The sequence below is a fragment of the Paroedura picta genome, chromosome 6, assembly GCF_049243985.1.
Source record: "Paroedura picta isolate Pp20150507F chromosome 6, Ppicta_v3.0, whole genome shotgun sequence".
Classification (NCBI taxonomy): Eukaryota; Metazoa; Chordata; class Lepidosauria; order Squamata; family Gekkonidae; genus Paroedura; species Paroedura picta.
This window is the reverse complement of record NC_135374.1, coordinates 44480800-44507327: the sequence shown is the minus strand read 5'-3', so window position 1 is coordinate 44507327 and position 26528 is coordinate 44480800. Positions and strand designations below refer to the sequence as shown.

The following is a 26528-nucleotide window of genomic DNA, read 5'->3' as shown; positions in this document are numbered from 1 at the left end:
ACAGTTACAGGTAAATGCAGCCATAAATCAGGATACTTACCTGGATTGTTTAAGGATAGCAGGGAATGAACAATATCCATTAAGCCAGCATTTCAATGAGACAATCAAGGATTTGAATGGCAAGCTACATATAGAAACCCGGTTTCACAAATAAACAAATGGTTCACAAACTCACATGCTAAAATGAACAAGCATGGTACAGTCCAGAAATCATTCTTATAGGAAAATTGAAGAGAAGATTTTTATGCCCCATTTTTCACTACCCAGTATAGTCTCAAAGTGACCTACAACTGCCTTCCCTTCCTCTTCCCACAACAGACACCCTATGAGTTAGGTATGCTGAGAGAACTGCTCTGTGAGAACAGCTCTGACAGGACTTTGACTAGCCCAAAGTCACCCTGTATGTGGAGAAGCAGGGAATCAAACACAGCTCTCCAGAGCAGAAGCTGCCTGTCCTAACCACTATACCAAGCTGGCTCTCCTGTTAGGGATGTGCATTCATTATATTCCAGACGAACAAAATGGCCAAAATACTTTATTAGTATTTTTGACTATCCTTTCAGCTGGATATAAATTTGTGCTTAATGTCTGTTCCCCAAAATTTCCAAATTAATCATCTGAAGAGGTTATAAATCCCAAATTGAAGTATTTAAAGTGATTGCAGTCCTTTTAAATGCCTTCTGGGTGAACTTGCCACTTGCAGAAGGCATTTAAAGGGACTAAAATTCCTTAAGTGCCTTTTCCCCCTTCTATTGAAAACAATGGAGTAAGGGGGCACCTTCTTTGGGAGCCTATAGAACTGATCTCCATGGTCCAATCTTTTGAAACAGGAGGGGGGAGGGAGGGCATGAGGAATGGCACCAGCAGCTATGCTGTAAATTTGCTGCCACTGGCACAAAAATCAGCCTCCCTCATTCCCCAAGCCTCCCTCGTCCCCCAAGATAACCCCTGAATGAATTCTCCATTATACATATGAGGAGCATTAACTATAAGGGTCACCATTAAATATGTTTCAGGTTCAATAAACCCAAACTAGATAAATATGGGGTGGATGAGTGTGGATGTGACTCCCTGTCATTATAACCATAAATGCTTGTTTTGCCGCTATTTTTCTAAACACTTACTCTTTTGTAAATTGATTATGATTATAAACTAATTCAAGAATCTGATCCACTGTTTGTTTGTTTATTCCATTAATGTTAATATTTATTCATGTTTAGTGTAGTGGTTAGGCATGCGGACTTCTAATCTGGCATGCAAGGTTCGATTCTGCGCTCCTCCACATGCAACCAGCTGGGTGACCTTGGGCTCGCCACGGCACTGATAAAACTGTTCTGACTGAGCAGCGATATCAGGGCTCTCTCAGCCTCACGCACCTCACAGGGTGTCTGTTGTGGGGAGAGGCAAGAGAAGGCAACTGTAAACTACTCTGAGCCTCCTTCAGGTAGAGAAAAGCGGCATATAAGAACCAACACTTCTTTTTCTTCATATGTAGAGTGGCATTCAGGATCATGCCCAGACTTCTGATGGTGGTTGCAGGTATTAAACAGACCCCATCTAGTGCTGGGAGTTGCATCATTCAATGTGTCAGCCCAGGCAGAGGATCTCTATCTTTGCTGGATTTAATATTAACCGACTCCTCTTGAGCCAGTCCACCACAGATTCCAGCCATTTGGCCAGACTGTCTGGGGGTGTTGTGTTTTGTAAGCCACTCTGAGCCACATGGAAAGGCAGGATATCTAAGTTTGAAATAAATAAATAAGCAAACCACCTTTCTCAAAATAGATGATGGTGTGCTATGTTGCAGATACATAACTTCTTTTAAGATGTTTCTCTGTGTATGCCTGACGAACTACTGCACATCTAAATGGTAGATGGGAATACATCATTGTCACGAAAGGCTCAATTACATTTTGTATTGAGCACACAATTGATTTCATTCTTTTAAATTAACCAATTTCTTTATTCCTCCCCAGAATGATCTCGTGGCAGCTTACAACAAATATGTAGATAAAAACGCTGAATACAACACATAAAAACCTTAAAATGTATCTGTTTAAAAATTTTCTCACTAAAGAATAAATATCTGCCCCATTAATTTATATCCCCAACAATCCAGGCTCACAGAAGGTTGAATATCAGTTTCTGGCCCAGCTTGGATGGGAACAAGTATTCCAGGTAGAAGCCTAGGCAGGTGACTAGGCAGGAAGGCCATACAGATGGTAAGGGTGCAACCCTTGACTTGAACCCAATGCCTGGTGGAAGAACACCATTTTGCAGGCCCTTCAGAACTTTGGGCCTGGGTCTCCACTGAAAGCTCATTCCACCACAGCTCTGGTTGAGGCCAAGCACACCTCTCTACACACAGATACCCTGCAATACTTAGTGGTTAGTAGAAATACTGCTATTAATTCAATGCAATGTCACTAGTCCCCATCCCATGGCACAATCAGCTCCCATCCAGTCAGCTTTAATGGTTAAAGTGACAGTGACCTGGCAAACCTACCCTCTCAGTGTACTTATGTCTCCTTAGCACAACATTTCAGACTATCGGTGTGAGCTCTCTGTCAGGAAGTTGCAACAATGGGTTGAAACAATCAGTAGTTAAAATAGGATCAGATATGGATTTCAGATGTATTGATATATGGCCCCAAGCCAAGTAAACCGCTTTGAGCCTCCTTCAGGTAGAGAAACACAGCATATAAGAACCAACTCTTCTTCTTCTTCTTCTTCTTCTTCTATGAAAGTTAATATTTTCCTGCTGTTGTAAATGTAACACATTATTGAATAATAGTTAATCATATGGTGAATTATTTCAGATACATTAATGCAGTTTTCGTCATGGTGTTTTCCTTCCTTCCTTCCTTCCTTCCTTCCTTCCTTCCTTCCTTCCTTCCTTCCTTCCTTCCTTCCTTCCCGTTATCAGGTATATATAAGAATTCACTGCTGAAATACAGAATTGTCAAATGACATATGATGACGTTAAAATAAAATCAAGCTTTTAAACCCATTCTTGCATTGGTTAGAAAATATTGTACATACTTTTACTTTACTCCTGCTTCTTTAATTTGTTAGTTGCCTTAAAACATATCTAAAGTTATGCACTTCTACAGAATCCTAGGTAGTTTGGTGAAGTTTTTGAGTGGTTGGATTGAGTGTGGCATGTTATGAGTTACCATAGATTTTTCCTACAAAAGGAATGGGGGGGATCTCAAGTAGAAAAGGAATAGCAGGATAGAAGATTAATTTCTTGTGCTTTAAGTTTAAACACATCCCAAGAGAATTAAGAACATAGGAATACAGATGTGCATTCAGATCTGTCCTAACATATATCTGGAAAAAATACCTTATTAGTGTTTTCCAGATAAATTCAGGTCTCTGGATGGTATCTAGGATTTTTTTAGGATCCCATGAACTTGTCGTGTATACAGCAGCATCATGGTATTGGCTAATAATTCCCAGCATGGTTTTTTTTTTCTCCAATACTTTTTCACTCTCTAAGTCAATATTCTCTTGGATCTCTTTTCCATTCAGTCTTCACCACTTCAGACCCTATCAACATATATTTAAAGTTAGGAATTTTCATTTTGCTTCAGTATGTATCACCTTTCACTGATTTGTTGTCCACATTGTTTCTTGCTCAACACTGAGGAGAAATCTGCAGTAAAAAGGGAAAAGGGGACATCCTCTTTGCACTTTCATCAGCACAGCTCTATCGATGAAAGTGGCAAGAAGGGTGCTTGTGCTCCTCTGATTGTCTCCATTCACTTCCCTCTTTTAGAGGCAAGAATTTCCCTCCTTTCTTTTCTTTCACTTTACTGACTGAGCCACCCTAGTAATGTGCCATCTTCTTAGCTAAAGAACGGTGGCTGTTTCACACTGTCACTCTTTAATGTTTTGTCTGTTTGCTCAGCCCAGGAACCTGAGGGAAGGTTTGGGATCCTCCTCTGACTTTTACAGCACTTGATGTTTTTATGTTCCTAATTAACAAAATATTTTATTCAACATAGAGCTGAAAGGTCAGGTGAAATCAGGGTTTGGAATTTCAGTGGTAAAGCCAGTACATTCATAGACATTGGTTCTTATGTTTCAGGTTAATGGGAGATTCTTAAGCAATTCAGATTTACTTAAACTCTCTGGTCCATTCCGCACGACTTCAAAGTAGCAGAAGGGTTGCAAATTGTAAATGCTACTAATTTGCAGTTCCGCAAGACGTCACACACAATCTGCCACACTCCTGCAACAGTCCCACAAAAACCGATTTGTTGTAGCGCTTAAAGGGAAATAGGGAAAAGTGGATTCACCCTCCAAAAAGCTCTACACTCTTGCAAACAATCTGCAACACTAGCAAAAAAGACCTGTGCGTTCCCATTGTTGCGGTTCCAGGAAAGTCCCTCCCCCTGGCTCTCTCCTCCGAACTTCCAGCGAAGCGATTGCCTTTTTTTTTTCTCGGAGTGAGCAGAAAGCAACGAACTGGCGAGCCTTCATTCACCCAGTGAGGCTTCTCTGGCTACAGTCCCTCCACCGAAGTGCTTTAAAGCTCCCCTAAGTCCCCAAGCACAACACAGCCGCGTTTGCAAGTTCCCTTTATTTCCGGCTGAAAAGCGCGCCCGTGCAGGGGGGGGGTTCTTTTCACTTGGGGGAGCATGGCAATGATGAATTGCCAGCTCACATGCCAGCTGCCAGCTAGATGGGTCTGTTCGTTAGGGAGAATCAAGGCATATTCGTTGCAACGTGTGTGTGTGGTTTTTTAAAACTTTTCTTAAAGGGAAAGGGGCTTTTCGGGAGCATGATAACAGCCGCCCATCGGCTGTTCGTTTGATTGACGGTCAGGGGCAGGACAAGGCACAGAAAAAATCGCTTCTTTTCTAGCGATTTTTGCGAGACCGGAAACCTGTGGGAAACGATTGAAATGCTACTGGATTCCACTACAAAGGCAGGCATGTGTAACACTGAGATTGCACTTTTAAAAATAGCATTTCCGCTTTCTGGAACCAATTGGCAACATTGGTCCTTGTGCAGAATGGGCCTCTATGTTGAGATGCTTTTGTTCCAGTATTTTGTTTCATTGAATGAATAAATAAATAAACAAACAAACAAATACTCCAGTACACTTTCTTTGAATATTATCTATCATTTGGTTTCCAGAAGTCTGATACACTTTTTTCTCCTTGTCTTGAAACACTAGCACTTGAGTTTTTAACTGACTCTTCAGGTCTCTAAAGGCTGTATCTAATCACACCAGACCTGAGATCTCTCCACTCTTCAAAGTTAACTCTCTCCTTGAATGGGTAGGGAATTTTCTTCTCTCTCTCTATTAGATCTATCCATTCATTTGGCCCAAGTGGAAGTCTCCCTCTAACTACCTGCTTGATCGTACCAACTTTCTCCAGTTCTCCTGTCTGTGTTAAATTACACTACATCAGGACTGAATTCCAAACAAACTTTCCTCTTCAGCATTCAGTCAAATGTTTCTGTCTGCTCAGCTGATGCTTGGAGCAGTCTGTCACTCAAGACTGTCTGGGCCATTCCGCACCTCTAAAAATATGGCTTTAAGCAACCACAACTGCTTAATGCTATAAAAAAATGTGCCCCCCCTGCCATTTCTCCCCTCCTTGCTCTCTTACTTTCTTCTCCTGCTTTCTGATGCTTCCAGGCACTCCGGACAGCTGATTAAAATAGCTGTAGAGAGGGACTCACAATACCAGCAACTCTCCCTCTGCCTGTCAATCATGGCAGTCAGCCAATCAGCTTTCTCCTAACTTTAAAGGGAAAGTGATCTTTTTAAAAAAGTAAAACTTCTCCAATCCTATGCCTATGTATATAATCATAGATATATAGTGCATAGTTTAATGCCGGCCCATTTAGAAAGTTTGACACTTGAAGATGAAGAGAAGTATTTTTTTACCTGATTTTTTTTTTGGGGGGGGGGTGAGAGGCATTCTTTGTTTGCCAACTGGTGTGTGGGAGGGTTTTTTTTTTCCTGCCTCTATGGACCAACGCGTATTCGTTACTCCAGACAGCTTCCTACAAAAAAGAAAGAGCCCATTCCAGGGAGAAGGGAAAGGGAGGTGGGCACCAGGGTGGGCACTGGAGATGGACATCATGATACTTTGGACATCTGGCCACTTTGGTTATGCACAACTATTTCACTAGTGGCTACTGGTTGATCTCCTCCCACTCATGCAATATAGTTCGGGGAATCCACTTCATGCGATTCCCCAACTTGCACTTTAAAATGCAGGATGTAGCTGCCGGTTTGCTGCTGGAATGCTGGATGCTGACGCTGTCATGTATTGTAAAGTGTCAAATAAAAATGTCTGCAAGAGTAACCCTTTCACAACATTTTTTGAGTGTGGAATGGCCCTCTGTTTCTGTGAAGAATTAACATTTCACAGTTTATATAGCACTTCTAAGTACAATCCTTAATGGCTCTCTTCTCACTTTCTGTGGTTTCTTCTTCCCAGTGTACCCCACCAACCTACATGCCTATTACTTCACAGAAGTCCCACAAATACCTCAAATCAATGTCATCAGTGCTAGAGAAAACTAGGAAGTTCTCTGGGCTAATAGATCTCTGGGTTGAACCATATAAATAACCTGTTCCAAGTAGGATATTCAAACATGTTTTGAAAGTTTCAAACCATAGTTCTTTCCACATTTTATATATATATGCACACACACACACACATTTATAATGGTGTGGGGGAGGATGCCTTCTATTTGCCTTGTAACTAGGAATTCCATAGAAAGTATTTTAGTGTCTATTTAGATAATTCCCTTGGAGCAGATGTGTTGCCTTTTTCTTATACTAATGTAACTTCCATTTTTTATTATCTGTGGAATGTATGTGGAGATATTTTATTATTTATTTATTTATTTATTTATTTATTTATTTATTTATTATTGTATTTATATACCGCCTTCCCCGAAGGCTCAGGGCGGTTTACATGAAACAAGAATGATACAGGTAACTCCATTTGTAATAATAACATGGTGATAACAGTAACATTAACATAGTAATAACAATAACAACATTATAGAACAGTGGAACCCTATGAAGAGCATTAATTCAACTCATAGTGAGGCCCAGTGGGTTTGGCGAATTTGTACTGGTTGTCATAGGAGGGAGGCTTCGGGGCCAATGGGAAGCAGTGGTTCAGGTCAACCTCTACCAAATGCCTGGCGTAGGATCTCCCTTTTGCAGGCCTTGCGGAACTGTTCAAGTTCCTTCAGGGCCCTGATCTCTTCTGGGAGTTCATTCTACCAGGTGGGGGCCAGAATGGAGAAAGCTGTGACCCTGGTTTAGGTCACGCGGGCTTCCTTGGGGCCAGGGACCACCAGGAGGTTGGAGTCGGTGGAGCACAAAGCTCTTTGAGGGGTGTAGGCAGAGAGGTGATCCTTAAGGTATACTGGGCCCAGACCGCGTGTGGCCTTACAGGTGATAACCAAAACCTTAAGCCTGATCCGGAATTCAACCAGAAGCCAGCGCAGCTGCTGGAGGATGGGCTGGATGTGGGACCTCCAAGGTATTGCGGTGAGGACCCTGTGAGCTGTGTTCCTGTCAGCCTCCCCAAATACAAGTCTCCGCATACGAAGTTTGCCCACCATTTAATCCTTTTGGGTGGATGCTGGGTTGTTCAGCATTAGTGGTAGTGTTGTCAAACAAGATGGACTGTTTCCTTTTTATGAGAGAAATATAAACCTGCCTTTGATAAGGCAACTATTTTTAGGTTAGAAATCCCAACAAAGCACAGAAAGCAATTGTACCGTTCCCGTAGTGATAAATTTCAGCATTTGTTTACATGTGAAGACTGAGATCATTTAGTGACACATTTAGGATAATAGATAAATCTTGCAGGGTAGATGTGAATTTAGGAATGTGAAGTTCAAAAAAATGGGAGGGGGGATCAGTATATCAGAAAGCCAGAAAATCAATGTATTCCTGGGTTCAAAATACTATTTTGGTATTCAAATCCAGTGCACAGAACAAAGTACAAACCTTAGCCTCATCTTTTTGTTGTTTTATTTTGCCTGCATTTTGTTATTCCTTATGACATTAAACTAGATTATGATGCACTGCATGGTCAGTGTTATTTTTGTAGTCAAAGTTAATTGTATCAAAACATAAACAATACCTTAAACTTGGCAGAGATTGACTATCATCCGGTGAACTACGAACAATACAGAATTCTCAAAATGGGACTCTTGTTACTTCTGCTACAACTCATTGAGTTCCCTGAAACTGTACTCTTAGGGATCAGGAGACTCCCACAAACAGCATGGAAGGTAAAACTGGGGCCAGCGGTGGAAAAGGTAAAAGAGAAGCTCTGTCAAACAAACAGAACAGCTTGTCATTATTATGTCCCAGTAATATTATCTTACAGTTCTATCACTGTGGTTTTCTAACTTCAGTACTAAATATCAGTCAATGATAGGACATATGTTCAAAAAGCACATACTCGGCAATACTGTTTTTATTACTGTTTTGTTCAGTTACTCAGAGTTCCATGTTGGTAAATATGCATATTCAAAACATTTAATGCAGTCGTTCTTATAAGTGTTCACATACTGCTACAAAGAAACATTTGTTTTCAGTAAATTCACTTTTATTTCTCTTTTCAGTTCAAATTTCTTATTGAAGTAGTGTGGCACTCCAGTTAGTTATAAAAAGACATCTTTATTTGCTACTCCAATACTATGAACACTCAGAGATGGAAAACGGCAACATTTAATAGCATCTTAAACTAAGCCAAATATATTACTCCTTTCAGTAATATCTAAATTTGCTTTAATCATATACATAGTAGAATATGTTGATTAAAAAAAATATTTAATGCAGCATTTTTTTTCCAGATATACCTTCAGTTAAAATTATACCTTCCACATTATGGCCAGAAGAAGGACAATCTATAACTTTGATTTGTGAATCCAAAGGAAAACCACTGTAAGTCATTTAACAAGCAATATATTTTTGTTATTTTCTTTATTCTCTTTTGATTGCAGTATCTAACTGCAAAGCTCTACATTTTTTCCCTTCTTGTCCTGGGGTGTAAAGTGATCTCTGGTACAGAAAAACCCTTGAAGCGTGTCTTCATTAAGTGCCTATGGAAGACTGGTCTTTTATTTTGTCATTTATTTTAGTTTGGGGAAAGCATTCCTCCTGCTGTGCATTTTTTAAAAGTAAGCTATTTCAACCTGAAAGGATTTCTGGTTATTTGCTGTTCATATCATCAGTCTGATGATGGGCACACATTCTCAAAGCTTCTTATCTGATGAAAAACTTTCAAAATCAACACCTTTTCTAACACCAAAATGCTCAACTCTCTGCTGCTTTGGTTGTCATTTGCATGGTAATTGGAAATTTAATGATATATGCAAATTATCTTTTCAACTATCTCTCTTTTAAAAATAGCTTTAAGGTTGTGAAGTTGTATATTTTTAAGATTGACCAGAAATTTGTGTACTTGTTCCTGCACAAACCTTGAATCTGTCATTTGAAAAGAGCATTCAAAACAGATTGTTTCTTATGACATAGTTATCCAGGTTTCTTACAGCAGTCAGCTATAACCTCTTCAGATGATTAATTTGGGATTTTCTTTTGAGATGTTGAGATACTTGATGCAGTTTACAGACTCTAGTAGCCAAAAGGAACATGGCTCTGTTTTTGTTTTAAAAGTTAGGAATTGGTGTAATTTGTACATTTGCAGTGTACAAATTAATCTTGTAATACAGATATAATAATGTAATAATACATTAAAGACAAATGTAGAAACTATGTAGTATTCCAGATACACAGGTTGTATGTGGACAGTGTTTTAAGACATAAACTTTCTTCAGACCCTTGGGGTGGGGACTGAATAGGAATAAGGAGCTGACTGACCCCAACATCAGCCTAACTCAGATATATGCCAGTGTAAAGGGCATTTACATGAACAGAGGGCATTAGCAGCTCTGGGCTGTGTCCTTGCAGCAGCCCAGTGGCATAGCAGCCATATACTGACAGAGTGGTGGCACAATCAAGGTGCTGGCAGGAACATGAGCATGCCACGGGGCATGGTGCAAAAACATTTTCAGTGTGAGAACAACCCCAGAACAGGAGCAAAACTGTGCCAAAAGAAATGGTAATGCAGCCCATTGGCTCCACTCAAGGAGCTCAGAATATTGACCATATGTGTACCCAGTCAGTGGACCTCCATGCTGTCCCCACCCCTCAGTGGTAGCCAATGACAGTGTGCCCCACCCTACAAATCGCTTCAGGAGAACATCCCGCAACTCCAGAGGTAGGGTGTGTGGCGCAGAATGTTGTCTGACAGCTCCCTGCCATGTGGACTTACAGCTAGCACACATACACCTCAATGGTGGGCAAAACACAGACGGGGCACTTAGCACCACAGAACACTTACAGGGGAAGAGATTACCAGGAGGTCAAAGTGGAATTGAGCTGTACCGGACATGGTATCTTTTGCTCCAAAACTTGGCACCTGAGGGGTGGCAAGGGCATTCCCCAGATAGACATAGACCCCATACACCAGGCAGTTTGGTGCATCAGGCGCTGCGCAAGGCAGCTGCTGGGAAATGTGGCTGCAGGTGGTATCACTGCACCAAGCTGTATTTCCTTCATTGACAACACAGCCCCTGCAAAAAACATGCCTGTAGGTTGAAATCCCCTTCAGCCCAAGTGCTGAGTGTCCTCACCTTATGTCCAAACCTTTCCCTTAGAATGCCCTGATGCTGCTGACAGAGCTTGTGTCCAAATACATTGAGGTTCTGATAGAAACCTGGATCAGGTGTAGATGATCTGGATTCCACCAACTGTCAGGTTCCCCTTAAGGCATCAGGGTGTTAGGCAGGCTACCCATGACTGTCAAATGCCCCAAAAGCTACCAAGGAACTCGGCATCTGTTCCACAATATGCCTTCTCTGCATGGAGGTCCTATTCCAGCTGGGAGATGTGTCCTCCTTACACTAGGAACATGTAGACATACTTATTGTAATTAAGCTGATCTGTTCTTTGTTCTTTCTCTTCTCTCCACCCCCATCTTATCTGTATTAAAACTTTTAATTAAATTTTTAGGGGAGATGGGAAAGGAACACACAGACCCATCCAGTTTGATCTGCTCTCTGTTGATCGGGTTTGGAACGAGGGTGCATTGGGCTCTCCTGGGCTTTAACTTTCAGAGTCTTCATTATTAATCCTTCCCTCACGCCCATGCTAGATCTCTGCTCTTTGCTGTGGAAGATTTCTGGAACTAAAGGTCTGCTTTGCTGTTCTTCCTGTATTTATGCTTAGCACAAATATTAGCCATTGGGTGCTTGTATAGTCTCCTCTCCTGCTAGTGAGCTCCTCCACCCTGCTAATGGTGAAAAACCATCTGGAAATTTCAATGAGGATTGGCTGTGAACAGGGGATCTTTGTGTGGGCCTGAAGAGGTGTCTATCTGGGGTGCTCACCAAGCTGCCATGATGTCATTGTGGGAAGCCCCCATGGAAAATCTGGGGATGCCTGGTCTGCTTTTCTGATGCCTTTCGGTTTATCCATGGAGTAGAAATAATTGCTGTGGTGACTGGGCACACTCTGGACCCAGGTGCACAACTGAATAATATACCCCAGTGATGGCTGTTCCCAGGCCGGGCTGGAGATTCAACTTATCTTCCATGCTGGACTGGAGACAGTTGCTTGGCTAGGTTCACCCAACCTTGAAGTGGGCAGTGTTCACAGCTGTGCTGTTGCTAAGCAATCCGGCTGGTGCTGCAATTAGTTCTGGAGAGAGGCCAACAGTACAGCAAAGGAATTGTATTCAGATTCTCTGACAGCAGTTGGAATCACAACACAGAGTCCAAGGTAACAGAAGCTGTCTTTAGCAGCCTGTAGGTGAGCAAGTAGACATCAGGAAGGTTGGTAAAAAGTCAAGATGTCAGGAGGCATATGGAAGGCCAACACAGGCGAAAACGGTCCAAGAGTCAAGGGCAGGTAGCAGTCAACAAGGTAATGGGCAATCCTGGTCAAAAACCGGGAGGAAATCAGGTTGGGCAGAATTCCAGTTGCTCAGGTGTTGACTTGGAAGCTGTCTCAATTGTTGCACCCAGACTGAGCACTCAGGGCCTCAGTTTCAAATAGGTATGGTTGGAGAACGAGCACATCTCCTGCAAAGACTCACACAGGAAGTCCAGTTTTCTAATCTTCAACCTGCGAAGACTCAGATGTGTCTTCTAATCTTTTGCTGTAATGAATAGCCAGCTGGCCACTTCTGAGACTTAAATCTTGGCTCTGCCCCAGGGCTCAGGTCATCTCGTAGCTGGTGTTCAGTGATGGCTCCTCATAGTTCTCTGCCCCATCATCTGCCTCAACAGCTAATGCAGGACAGCCACCATCAGTGGGTGTACTCTGCATCTGTCTATTTCAATCTTAGCTAGTGGGTGTCTGAATACCTACATGTATTACACCCGCCCTCCTGCTGTAGGTCTACTTCAAGACTCACCATCAAAAGTCTGGGTGTGTCTGCCTTTTCATTTGTTTTTTGGATATTGACTGCATGTGTTGGCCATGCGGAGGGAGAAGGGGGCTGTGATCAGAGACACCAGCTGAATGATACATCTGGGGTTATTGACTGATCTGACTTTCATCCATATCTGTTTTCCCATTTGCAGAGCTAAAATATATAATTTAAGAAAATGCAGTGTGCTGATTAGTCGTGTATATGAAGCTTTAATAATCTTTAAACGTCCCGCAGCGCCACGGGTGCCACAGACTAAATAAAATGCTAAGGGCTGGTGGGGAGGAGTTAGGGCAGGCTCTGTCCGGGATAAAAACTCGGAGGAGCGAATCAGGAGCCGCAAAGCCTGCCTCACGCCACACCCACCCCGCCAACGGATGCCCGCCACTTACAGATTGCCGCTGCCACCAGACCCGACCTCTCCCTCACTTTCCAGGATGCTGCAGAGCCGAGCCGCCACCAGAAGCCTCGCTGCGGTGCCTAGTCTGCCGAGCCGCCGTTACGCGAGCCCCCTGCCTGGCCCACCAACGCTGGGCCCGCCGACGTTGAGCTGCACAGCCTGCCTGTGGCGCCTGGCCCGTCACGCCTGCGTCACTGCTGCTGGCCCGCCACCGCTGGGTCGCACCGCCCGACCTGCAGCGCCTGGCCCACCGTAGCATGCCGCCGAATGCCTCAGATGTCCACTCTCCGCTACGCCGCTGCCGCTGAGCCATGCCGCCTGCCCCGCCGACGCAGGGCCGAGCCGCCTGGCCTGCGGCGCCTGGCCTGCCTCGGCGTGCACCCGCCTGCATACAACGCCGACTCTCCTTCGCCGCCGTCGCACTGACGCTCGCTTGGCCTCCTGGACTGCCCAGGACAATGGAGACAGCCCATGACACCCGCCGCCGATCCTCGAGAGCCTCCGCCAGATACGTCTACCCGGCACACAACTGAGGCCGCTGTGACGCCCACCACGCCCGGCCAACTATTCTACCCAACCCTACCTCCTCCCCCGCTAGCGCCCATTTTATTCCCAAGTAAAATGGGCTTTAAATCTAGTATTGTGCATAATTTTTCCACTGCTTGCTAAATCTGTAGTTTGGTAGGTAAAAGAATACACAAGAAACTGTTTTGTGAATTCCAACCAGGTTATAAATAATCTAGATAGCTAATGTCAATAGCATTTCACTGGAAAACAGTAATGCACATACTATAGATGGAGTACCAAAAATATGTCGAAACACTATCTCAGATACAGCTAGAAGTTTAGTACATGCAGTCCTTTTTTCTTGATGGACATTAGGCTTTTTTATCATTTTCTTGATATGTACAGTATTTGCTGGTGTATAAGACTACTTTCCCCCCCTGAAAAATATGCCTCCAAGTGGTGGGGTTGTCCTATACGCCGGGTGCACTTCAGTACTGTAATGTAATGTAACAAACTCTGTATTTAGACTGGAAATGTTGGGAGGTCGTCTTATACACCTATTCGTCTTATACGCCGGCAAATACGGTACATAGAACCTACAGAACCTCTATAGATTGTATGATGGACAGATGTCAGAATTAAAATTCCTCAGAAGCAGTTCCTAGGGTGGCTAATGGATACTTGACAGATCAGTAGTTAGTGTATCTGTTCTTTTGTCTTTTTCATGCTGAAGTTTGGTGTTGGGTTTCAAGGAGTACAGAGTCACTTGTATTGCCTGTCTTGGATTCCATTGTTAACTTGCTTGATGTATATGTTACAGGATATGTTTTAGAGCCTAATCCCTTTGTAGATTGTAATGAACCCACTTATCAAAGAGGTGGCAAGTTACAGTAGATGAGTGATTGGGCTGTGAGTGTCCTGCATAATGCAGGGGCTAGATGACCCATGAGATCCCTTCCAACTCTATGATTCTATGAATGAATAATCAATAACAGAGTAAATATCACCATTTGGAAGACAAATTCTTGCTAGACCTTATTATGCAGGAGGAATGTTTAACAAAGTATTGATTAAAATCCATGGTAACAGACTTCTCTAAATAACAGGTATATGTCAAATGCATTATATGATTCAATGCAGCACACAGAATTTCCTTTCTAGTGATTAGACATGCAAAGCAAATTGAACAGAAGAAATACAATGCATTTGATCCCACTTCTGTTTACAGAAAGTTAACGGGTAGATATTTTTCTGCCTTCCCCTCCCCATAGAAGTCTATTGTCTCAAAAATTGTCTCTGCGGACTTCTTATGAACAATGTACATCATATTACAGGAAGGGGATTCAAGTGAAATATGCTTCTCCTCCCTCTTCTGCAGAGTTCTGAAAGTAGAAGAGAAAAATATTCAGTTCCACTGAAGTTCTCCATGTCCTGGTAGCCACCTTCGTGACAGTGATTCAATGACAGAGCATATGCTTGATATACAGAAAATCCCACATTCAATCCCTGAATTTCCATGTCTAAAAGGATCAAGTAGTAGGTGATGTGAGAGGCCTCTGCCTAATATTCTGACTGACAAAATTTGAGTCCAGTGGCCTATTTAACATACAAAGCTTTATTCAAAGTATTAGCTTTTGTGTGCATGCACACTTTATCAAATACCACTAGACTCAAATTATGCTCTGCTGCTTCTGGCCAACACAGCTAAATACCTGAATCTGCCTGAGTAGGCAATACTGACCAGTTGTGTGAATCAGTATAAGGGAACTTCATTTGTTCATGCGTTTGTTCACCTATACCAGGGTCCATTTTGTTCAGAGGGTCTCCCAGCCCTCAGAGTGGACCCAACTTACTGAGTGGTGAGTTTTGTGGTCCAGGCCGGGGAGAGAAAGAAGGAAGAGGTTTGTCGGCCACTGGAGCCACGTGGGTGAGCTAGCTGGATGCTATGCTGGTACCTGGCAGCATTCCCAGGCGTGCCAGCGCATTTACCTATGGGGAAGGGGGCTGCCTTGGAAACAGCCATGATACAGGCTTTTTGATGGGTTCCCCTGCGGCATTTAAACCACTTCTCTTTATCTCTAGAACCTGCTAACCATTTTCATTATGGTGTAAATTTATTCTCATATTCTACTTATACATTTGAATGGATTACTTCCATTCCATGACATTGTAACTTAGGAAGTGTGCGTGCTCAGAAAATCTCATACCATGAATAAAACTTTGTTGATCTTGAAGGTGCCACTGGACTCTAAATTTGTTCTGGTTGGTTTGTTGTTTGTTTTGCAGTTTGTCTGTTAGCTGGGGAGTGGGGAGACAGTTTGATGTCAAGTTTAGTAGTGCAACTGGATGTAGTTTCTCTATGTTAATTAAGTTATAGGAAGCTGCCACACAGGACAGCCAATTGGCTGTGGATATCAATAATAATCCCCCATCCCATTGCTTCATCAGGTAATGTTTATTTAGCTTTGTTTAACTAGCATTTGTTTAATTAGCATCTGGCTTTGCACAAGAGATTAACACCATTCACAGTGATTGTCGGTTTTGCTGCTTCAACTCCATAAGAGGTAGAAAGCCAAGGTTAAGTGTGGATTGTTTTGTTGCTTGGGATGTTTCCTGAGCTTGGGGCTGCTTTTGCCACATGGGCAGCAGTGTACTTGGTTTTAAATCATAGCCTTTACCTTTGTTTATTTCCTTAGAGCGGATTTAATTGTCTGTTTTTAACCAAATAATTTGGGATGGAGTGGGACTGGTTTTATGAAGTTATCTATACATTGCTGGTGTTTTTTTATTTCTCTCTCTCTCTCTTTGATCAAATATATACAAAGCGAAGGATATGACTAAACCTTTGGCTGGTTAGTTACACAGCCTGCACTTTACCAACTAAATAAATTTAACTAAGATAAAAATTGGTCAAGGGTTAAGACTAATTTAAGGTAAAGAACTTATCTTAAACAAGGGATAAAATGCCTCCTAGGGGTGCCACAAACAAAGGAAAAAGCTCTGTAGACTCTAAGCCTGGGGTTCCCAGTAGAATACGTACAGCCATTGTCCAATAAAGCACAAGGTCCATTATTCCTATACCATCCAAAAGTGCTTCCTGGTGTACCTCATCCAAAAGGCAACTGACTAACAGTTTACTGGGTGGCACTCAAAGAGTTGTTGTCAATGGTGTTTCATCAGACTGGCGGAGATGAGTAGCGGGTACCTCAGGGCTCGGTGCTCGGCCCAGTACTTTTAAACATATTTATTAATGATTTAGATGAGGGGGTGGAGGGACTACTGATCAAGTTTGCAGATGACACCAAATTGGGAGGACTGTATTTGGGTGCAGCTCAATGGCCTAAAGCCATACAGGCAGCAGTTAGCAAAACTTTGGCTTCCACCTCAGTTTTGGCTTCAGATAATTCTGCTGTCCTCTTGGGGATTGCACAGACATTGGAACAGCTATCTGAGCATTTTCAGGTGGGCTCAGGCACTCCAGCCCTTAAGCCATCTGTCCCTACAAGAGCAAGGATCAGGGGCACAAGACTACAATCCCCAGCAGAGTTCAGTTGATCATGTAATTCCTAGGAAGGCACTTCTCAGAACCAGCCACTACAGAAGAAAAGATATATCGATCACTGGAAGTCCCAAAGGGCAACCAGAGCATGATTTTTCAGGCAATGGCTTGGATTCTAATGAGTCATTCTCTGTGGAGAAGTACATGAAAGTGGCTGTGAGCTACTGAGTCAAGGATGTGCATATTCCAAGTTTGTCAGCATGAGCATTAAGGCACAGAGAGGTTGACATGGGCCTTGGAATAATCTCAGTTTTGGAACAACTGGACCCTACTAAGGCTTCTGCAGCCTACTGCGATTTTGAAGGCAGGCCCCCTTGACATCCATCTCTTCATTATGGTATCAAAGTGCTTCCTGGATGGTGGTTGTTGTTGTTGTTATTATTATTATTTTGCTACCTAAGACAGAAGGGGATGAGGGCAAATGTGACCTAAATTACAAAGACAACAAAAAGGGTTGAGCACCTTTTTGAATTGGATGTCTGACTATGTGGTATTTATGGGTGAGCTATTGTCAGCCTATCCAGAGCAGAGTTGGCATTTCTAGACAGGATTCTACCTGTTGGTTCTGCAGGGAGATGCAATCATGTAAAATGTAAATTTGAACATAAATGTGATACATATTTTGTCCTTCATCCCAGGCTGTCATGCTCGCACAATGACAGTCAGCCATTTCAGGTTGCCCAATTTTCCTAAAGTGCTGATAGTAAAAAATAAATGGAGGACCAGTTAATGCTTCTGCCTCCAGCATTGCAAAATAATTTGGCCAGGGTAAGATGCTTGGATTTAGGCCTAGTCTGCCCACCTGTCTGCCCTGAAGTGTTGGCTCAGCTATCAGCTGCATATCCCAACAGAGCTATAGCTCATTTTCTTTATGAAGGGTTTACTTATGGGTTTCGTATCCCTTTCACTGGTCACCGTTGCAATTAAATATGGTAAACTTAAATCAGCCAGAGACCTTCCTGATGTGGTCATGTGAAAAAGAAATGTTCTGAGGGGTGGGCCATTGATTGTGGGCCATTTCACCTTCCCTTCTTTTTCTTATCTGTGGGTTTCACCTTTATAGATGGATTTCCCTCCCCCCCCTAAAAATAAAAAATAAAAAAACCCTGGAGAGTATGCATTGATTCATTACTTATCCTACCCTAAGGTATCTTTGATGAATGATACTATCCCCCTACTGTTAAATTTGCTTCATTTGATCAAGTGGTCTGCCTTGTAAAATCAGTGACCAGGTTTCTCTTATAGATAGATGTGATATAATCTACTTTCCACCTTTTACTAGATACATTTATTTGTATATAGCCATAGGCCTTTACAAAATATAAAATACAAATTTACAAACAGTAAAATAGAATAAAAGGAACTGTATAAAAATATAAAATTTAAGACCAAAAAACTGAAACAGCATACAAAGTGCAAGAGTGTTAAGAGGCTGCCTTAGTGGTTGTAACATTGGCCCTTATTTTCGTTGCAGCCAAGGCAAATAGGGCGGTTTTATATGTTACATCATCAACCTGGTCAGAGAAAAGATTATCTTTTCAGCAACGGAGTGAAGGTTAGAACCCCGTAAGGTCTCATTGAGGAATTTGGCTCTGGGTTGAGCATAAAGTAAGCAGTCAAAGATGTAGTGGGGTAAATCCTCCAGAGCTTGTGCACCACAAATACAGAAACGCTGGTTTTTTGGCGTACAGCTAAATCGACCCGCCAGTACCTCTGTAGGCATCGTTTCGAATCGAAGTGATGTAAAAGCTACTCTGAGATTATGGTTAGTGATCTTCATTAGATAAGAGGATCTACGATGGTCATATTTAAACCGCTTAAACCATGTTGCTGTCTTAATTTCCAAAATTTGCATTCTGTCTAACTGGGCATCACTTTTGAAGATCTAGTCTCTAAGGTGAGAGTTATTAGCTGAAGGATTTAGGAGGTCATCGGGGATGGAGTAGCGTGCAATAAGGCTATTAATAAGGCAATGCCGTGCTGGATCCTTAGATAACATTATATTAAAGGACTGATGACTAAATTTGTTTATGTTGGCTAACCTAAGGTTTTTCCACTGTTTTAAAATTGCCAAATGTACTCGGGCACTAAGAGAAGGCAGACCTGTTTCTGCCCTCATCAAAACAGCCGGAGTTCCCCTAGGTAGGGCTAGAATTCGCCTTAAGAATATATTTTGAACAGATTCTAGCCTAGGTATGAAGTTTTCCTTCCATCCCCAGACCTCTACTCCATACAAAAGATGGGGGATAACCTTGCACTTGTATAATTTGAGGGCTGGATCGATGAGGAAGCCTCCTGTTGTATAATAAAACTTCAGAATAGTGCCCACTAGGCGTGTTGCAGAGGCTCTAATGGTGTCCAGATGAAGTTTCCAATTCAGCCTCTCACTAAATGTGATACCCAGATATTTAAATGAGTTGCACTGGCTAACAGAATTTCCAGATATGCTCCAAGAGAACTTTTTGGCCCTTTTTCTAAAGACCATTACTTTTGTCTTATCGTAGTTTATTTTAAGACCTTCTTCTTTACAATAAGCACCAAGTTGTTGTAGTAGTCTTTGCATCCCAATTTTTGTGAGGGAAATTAGGGCCATGTCATCTGCGTAAAGTAAAATAGATATTTTTTGACCTCCTAGTATAGGAGAAACAAATTGTGGGCCAGAGAGTCTTTCTACAATGTTGTTAATGTATAAATTAAACAGCAGGGGAGCCAACACACATCCCTGCTTGACGCCCTTGCATGTTGGAATTTTGTTGGTTAGGGAGCCAGAAATTCCCACTCTAATTTGAGCATAAGTGTCAAAGTGCAACTCCCGCAGCAGAAATAGGAGCCGCCTATCAATGTTCAAGTCTGCTAATTTTTGCCATAGGCGCTGCCTGTCTATAGAATCAAAAGCTGCGGCCAAGTCAACGAATGCAACGTACAACACTTTCTTAGGGCCATTTATCCCTGAATAGACCAGTTGCTGAAGTATCTGACATTGGTCAATAGTACTAAAGCCCTTTCTGAATCCAGCTTGATGTGGGTATAAAATATGATTTTCATCTGTCCATTCCTCCAGCTTAATCAGTAAGTACTTACTGTACAGTTTTGCTGCTATGTCCAACAAACTAATAGGCCTATAGTTATTTGGAGCTGATTTGTCCCCTTTTTTGTAAATGGGCACAACAATGCTAAGTTTCCATCCAGGGGGGATTTGGCCTGTATTGTTAATTTGCGAGAAGGTTTTTGCTAATATAGGAGACCACCATGATGGAAAGGCTTTATAAAGATCTGTAGGGATCAGATCTTCCCCTGGGGACTTACCAGATGTCAATGAGGAGATCAGGCCTTTGATTTCAGCCTCTGAGACTGTGGGCCAAACTGGGAGATCTGTTAGATCAGGAGGGATATGTTGTAAATGTGACATGGCTGTTGGGGGTGAAGCCAAATGGGCTCCAAAGACCTTGCTATAATGCAGGGCCCAATCTTTAGCTGGTATTTGAGCCTCCAGATGATGGGACCAGGTGTTTAAACTATTGGAGACTAGTGCCCAAAAGCGTGAGTCATTTTTCTCAGAAACCGCCCGATCTAATTCTTTCCATAAGGATTTGGCATGTTCGAGCTTTTTTTGTTTAATTAATTTTTTGTATTGTGATCTTAAATACAAAAGTTGGGTCATCCAGAACTCATTAGTATTACTCCTTGCTTTCCTCATGGTGTGGGTTATATATTTTTTGAGAGTTTTACACTCTTGGTCAAACCAACCATTATTTGAATATGGTGAAACTTTGATTGGTCTGTTATTAACAAGAAACGGCTTTAGGAGATTAGTAATAGCTTCCCAGATTTGGATAGCATCATTATCTGACTGAAGGATAGCATGCCTCAAAGATTCTGTTTCTGGGTTTGCAAAAAATTGGGAGAATTTGGATTGAAGCTGGTCAGACCATTTGAGTCTCCTAGAACATGGTAAACCTGCTAATTCCGAAACTGGTTTCAAGATTTTACTGCCAGTAGTTTTAAGTGTTAGTCTCAGTGGGCAGTGGTCACTTAACAAGCTATCAACAACCTCAAACTTGGCTACTAGGTTAAGTAAATCAGATGAGACTGTGATGTAATCAATCGTGCTAGCTCGATAAGTTGATAGGTAAGTATAAGCACCTCCTGATATATCCAAGCTGGTACCATGCAAAATGTGTAGATTGGCCAAAGAGAGCAGTTTTAAAAGTTTGAGGCCAGATTTGTTGACAATCCTGTCCTTTGAGGAGCGATCCGAGAGATAGGCATGGGTGGCTATTTGAGTACTCTTATTACCTCCTACATCAACTGCCTCAGAGCCTATTCTTGCATTGAAATCACCACCCATTATAATATAGGAATTTGGATAGTGAAGGAGCAAGGATTCTATGGTATCAGCCAGGGAGTCCCAGAGATCGTCTCCTTGGCTCTTACTACTATTAGGTGGAATGTATACATTAATACATTTACTAGTTCATCCAGAATATGTTTGCCTTTTTGGCTCATGGTCACTGGCTCATTGAGAAACTATGCTCATGGGTTGTTCAGTAGCCTGTGATGCGTTTGAAGCCTTCAGCATGTGCATGAGCGGGTGGCCAAGGGGCAGTCTGGCAATCTGTATATTACACACTACCTTGATAATTTCTTGTTTGTGGAGTCAGCTGGATCCCCCAAGTGTGTTAACCACTTGTCGACTTTTCAGAAGCTGGCATCAAGGCTTGGGATGTTGTTGGCCTCAGACAAAACTGAGGGCTCTACCCACACAGCTCATTTATTTGATTCTGTTCGATTTTGTTCAAGGCATTTCTTAGTTATCTAAATGGAAACTGTCATCTCTTATTGCTTCAAGTCATTAAGAGGGGGAGAAATGCACACATAAGGTTATCTAGGTTCTCTTGGGTCACTTTAACTTTCCCCCGTTGGGTAGTTACCACTGAATTTGCATTTCTGTCCTCACCACCACATATTTTGACCAATTAACAGGTTTGCTGGATCATGGAAATTCGGTTGATGTCGTTTACTTGGATTTTAGTAAAGCTTTTGATAAGGTTCCCCGTGATGTTCTGATGGATAAATTGAAGGACTGCAATCTGAACCACACTCAAAGAATTGTTGTCAGTGGTGTTTCATCAGACTGGAGGGAGGTGTGTAGCAGGGTACCTCAGGGCTCGGGGCTCGGCCCAGTACTTTTTAACATATTTATTAATGATCTAGATGAGGGGGTGGAGGGACTACTCATCAAGTTTGCAGATGACATCAAATTGGGAGGACTGGCAAATACTCTGGAAGATAGAGACAGAGTTCAATGTGATCTGAAACAATGGAAAAATGGGCAAATGAGAACAAGATGCAATTTAATAAAGATAAGTGTAAAGTTCTGCATTTGGGTCAGAAAAATGAAAAGCATGCCTACTGGATGGGGGATACGCTTCTAGGTAACACTGTGTGTGAATGTGACCTTGGAGTACTAGTGGATTGTAAACTAAACATGAGCTGGCAGTGTGATGCAGCGGTAAAAAAGGCGAATGCCATTTTGGGCTGTATCAACAGGGGCATCACATCAAAATCACAAGATGTCATAGTCCCATTGTATACGGTACTGGTCAGACCACACCTGGAGTACTGTGTGCAGCTCTGGAGGCCTCACTTCAAGAAGGACGTAGATAAAATTGAAAGGGTACAGAGGAGAGCGATGAAGATGATCTGGGGCCAAGGGACCAAGCCCTATGAAGATAGGTTGAGGGACTTGGGAATGTTCAGCCTGGAGAAAAGGAGGTTGAGAGGGGACATGATAGCCCTCTTTAAGTATTTGAAAGGTTGTCACTTGGAGGAGGGCAGGATGCTGTTTCCGTTGGCTACAGAGGAGAGGACACGCAGTTCAACGATATAGGCTAGATATCAGGGGGAAAAATTCACAGTCAGAGTAGTTCAGCTGTGGAATAGGCTGCCTAAGGAGGTGATGAGCTCCCCCTCACTGGCAGTCTTCAAGCAAAGGTTGGATACACACTTTTCTTGGATGCTTTAGGATGCTCAGGGCTCATCCTGCGTTGAGCAGGGGGTTGGACTAGTCCTGTATGGCCCCTTCCAACTCTATGATTCTATGATTAGAATAACCTGGGTTATTAAGACTTACATGTTTAGATTGACTTTCTCACCAATTGTAACAGGGTTGCAATCTGGAAATCTAACTTTTCTCCTAGTGCTATGTTGGAGGTTCACTCTGACACAGCAGCTTGGGATTTGAGGTTTATGTTGTGGTAATTGGTATATTAGGCCACGTCTGAAAACTTGATGGAAACAGGCATCCTCAAGGATGTAACATTCCTTGATTTTTTTCCCCAGTATTAGTGGTGGTTATCATGTGGGAGGCCCACTTCCACAATAAGTACATCATATTTTGCTGTGAAAATACAGCCGTAATTGTCAGACAGCAGCTGTCTCACTCTGAGAAGGTGATATGCCTTGTTCAAAGGTTTCTGCTTGCTTGCCATCTGTATAACATCTCTTTTTCAGCAAAATACGTTGCAGATTCCAATGATGGCATAATGGAAATACTGTTGCATATGCAGGAGCAGAGGTTCTTTACTCTGTCGATCATTGTGCAACAATACCCAGATCAGTTTCTGGAGAAGTTGTGGAACATTGGGAACAAGTGGTCTTCCCCTATCCATCTACTGTTCTTATGGCTATGCTATCTCTTCCTTTTTCTTGTTTCTGGCATGCTTGGGATTTCATACAATCTTCCCAGTGTCTGAGGCACCTGTTCTTTGTTACATTGCTCACCTATAAGAGTGAAATCTTTCATTCTGAACTATGACCCTACATCTGGCCGCAAAGCCTTTCATAGCAAAGCCTGGGCTTTTCTCCTGCTCCTTTTCTCATCCATATCAGTGGTATTTTCCTCAAGATATCAGTTCTCTAGCATCTTGCTCAAGTACCTGTCTATGCTGTGAGGCTCTCTTGACAACTATGACTTTACTCATTTTGCATTGGTGCTACTGCACCTATGTCTGCAATGGGACTACTGTCTAAGGAATTTAGGGCCTTTGGTCACTGTCATTCCACAGAATATCAGATTTACATATGTCCTTAGCTCAACTGAGTGTTCATTTATCTGTTTCTTGTTTTTGTTTCTGTAGGCTTGTGCAAAACTATTTGGATCATAGAACACAGCATTATATTTTGGGCTGGGAAATACACATCTTCTTCTGGCTGGGAAAATGATTTGGGGATTGATAAGTGCTACAGATGTCCTGGGCTGGTTATAAAGGAATGCACTGGACTGCTCTGTTAGACACCATCTCTATCTGCATTTTGTACAACTGTGTTCCAGGCACAATCATCATTCAGTTGGGGAAAGTGATTTACCAGCACTAAAAAGGGCTCTGCTTCTGTGTTCCATCACTTCAGATATTCAGATTCTTGCTTTACAACTTGTGATCACGAAGTTAATATAAGCAGAGCTGCTAGAGCATAAAGAGTAGAGGGGCATAATCAACCCTGATAGAGTAGACTTAACTAGAAAAAAAATATCTGCAAGTATTGAATCCTTTGGTAGACTTATTTTAGAAAACATGGACATTTCATTTTGGCAGACTGTATTGTTTTGGGATGATAGTGTTCACTTCTCAGAGTGTGGCATGGACACATAGCTCCACAATATTTATTGTGGCTTGCTTTCCTGCCTTCAGACTAAGGAACATTGATGGGATTAGAGCAGACCCCTTGCTCCTGTGGCAATTTGAGTATTGGGACAGATTAATTTGGTAGAGGAAGGTGTCCTGCATACCAACCCCTCCATTTGGTGACTCCTTGAAGGTGTCTTGGGGTGGAGCCACTAGCGGCTTGCCCAGCTCCCATTCCTTCCCTCAGGTTCTTGGACTGAGTAAACAGCCAAAATATTATACTTTGGTAGACTAGCCAGAATTCTTCATGAAAGAAAAAAGCAGATAACTAGGGTTTCTCTGTCACAAAAGGGAAAGAAAAATGAAGGGAAAATCTTGCTTCTGAGTAAGGAAGTGGACTGGGGCATCATATTAGGCATTTGAAAATTTTTACTCAGGGAACCATTCTAGTCTAGAGAATAGAATTTGAATTTTAGTAATAGAAATATGTGGAACCAGATCTATGACTGAAAATTTTCCAAATTTAGCAGTTCTAAGCATAGCATATGCAGGTTTTTCAATGACCAACTTCTATTTTCACTTTGATAAACATTAGAATGGTACCTAGAGCTAGAAGGATGTGGAATCATAGAGTCAGAAGGGGCCGCCTAACCATCCCAGATCCAGTCTACAGTCCTTCAGTTTACCCATCAGAACACCAAAAGCCTTACTGGAATCCAAGTAAATCCATAATCTAATAAACTCATCACTCAGTTGAAGAAGGAAACCAGATTTGTCTGGCAGGACCTGTTGGAGACTAATCCATGCTGACTTCCCTGGATCAACATCAGATGTTTGCAGATCACTCCCTTTAAAATGTGCTCCATTATCTTCCCTGCAATTGAGGTCAGATTCACAGATCTGTAGTTTCCTGGGTCATCTCCCCGCCCTTTTTTAAATAATGGGATAGCATTCGTTCTCCTCAGTCTTCTGGCACCTCTTCAATCCTCCAAGATGTCTGAAAGATGTTGAACAAACTCTCTTTAGTTCTTTGAGCACTCTTGAGTGTAGACCATCTGACTCCCCAGCTGCCATTTAAAAATCAGACAACAGAGAAAATAGCATTAAGAATTTACTTTGTTTATAACCCATAGACAAACTGGAGCATGTCCAGAGGAGGGCAACAAAGATAGTGAGGGGTTTGGAGACCAAGACGTTGGGGGAGCATGGTCTGTTTAGCCTGGAGAGGAGACGACTGAGTGGGGATCTGATAACCATCTTCAAGTATTTAAAAGAGTGCCATATAGATGATGAAGCAAGAGTTGTTCTCTCTTGCCCCAGAGGGATGGACCAGAACCAATGGGATGAAATTAATTCAAAAGAAATTCCATCTAAACATCAGGAAGAAGTTCCTGACAGAGTGGTTTCTCAGTGGAACAGACTTCCTCGGGAGGTGGTAGATTCTCCATCTGGAAATTTGTAAACAGAGGCTAGATAGCCATCTGATGGAGAGGCTGATTCTGTAAAGGTTCAAGGGGGTGGCGGGTTACAGTGGATGATCTATAGGTTTGTGAGTGTCCTGCATGGTGCAGGGGGTTGGACTAGATGACCCATGAGATCCCATCCAACTCTATAATTCTATGATTCATCTTACTTGTGGAGACTCAATTATGCCTTATTGTAAATTAACCACATGGTATATCATATATTGACTTGCTTGTATGACATAAGGACATTTCAGTGATGACTGACAGTATTCCTAGGATAGCATATCTGATATCTTTCTGTGTGTTCCTGCTTTTCAGCTTGGTAAAAAGCATATATGTGTAACTCTTTTGCTTCTATCAGTTTCAGGTAAACTTTCTGTTTTCTTTGTGAACAGAAAAACAAAGTGTATGCTTTGATATCTAGCTTCATCTGCAAGTACAAAGACCTTTGTTTCTAAGGAGCACACTCTACCA

The 26528-nt window shown here is 42.3% G+C and overlaps 1 protein-coding gene across 3 annotated transcripts in view; it reads left to right on the top strand.

Annotated features, from left to right (window-relative positions):
• Nucleotides 1-26528, top strand: part of CADM2 (cell adhesion molecule 2) — a 522633-nt gene that overhangs the window by 389176 nt on the left and 106929 nt on the right. For all 3 annotated transcript variants that reach the window (XM_077342354.1, XM_077342352.1, XM_077342353.1), the window contains one exon: nucleotides 8857-8947. In XM_077342354.1, coding sequence (XP_077198469.1) covers nucleotides 8857-8947 — 91 coding nt within the window. The remainder of the gene's footprint in view (nucleotides 1-8856; nucleotides 8948-26528) is intronic.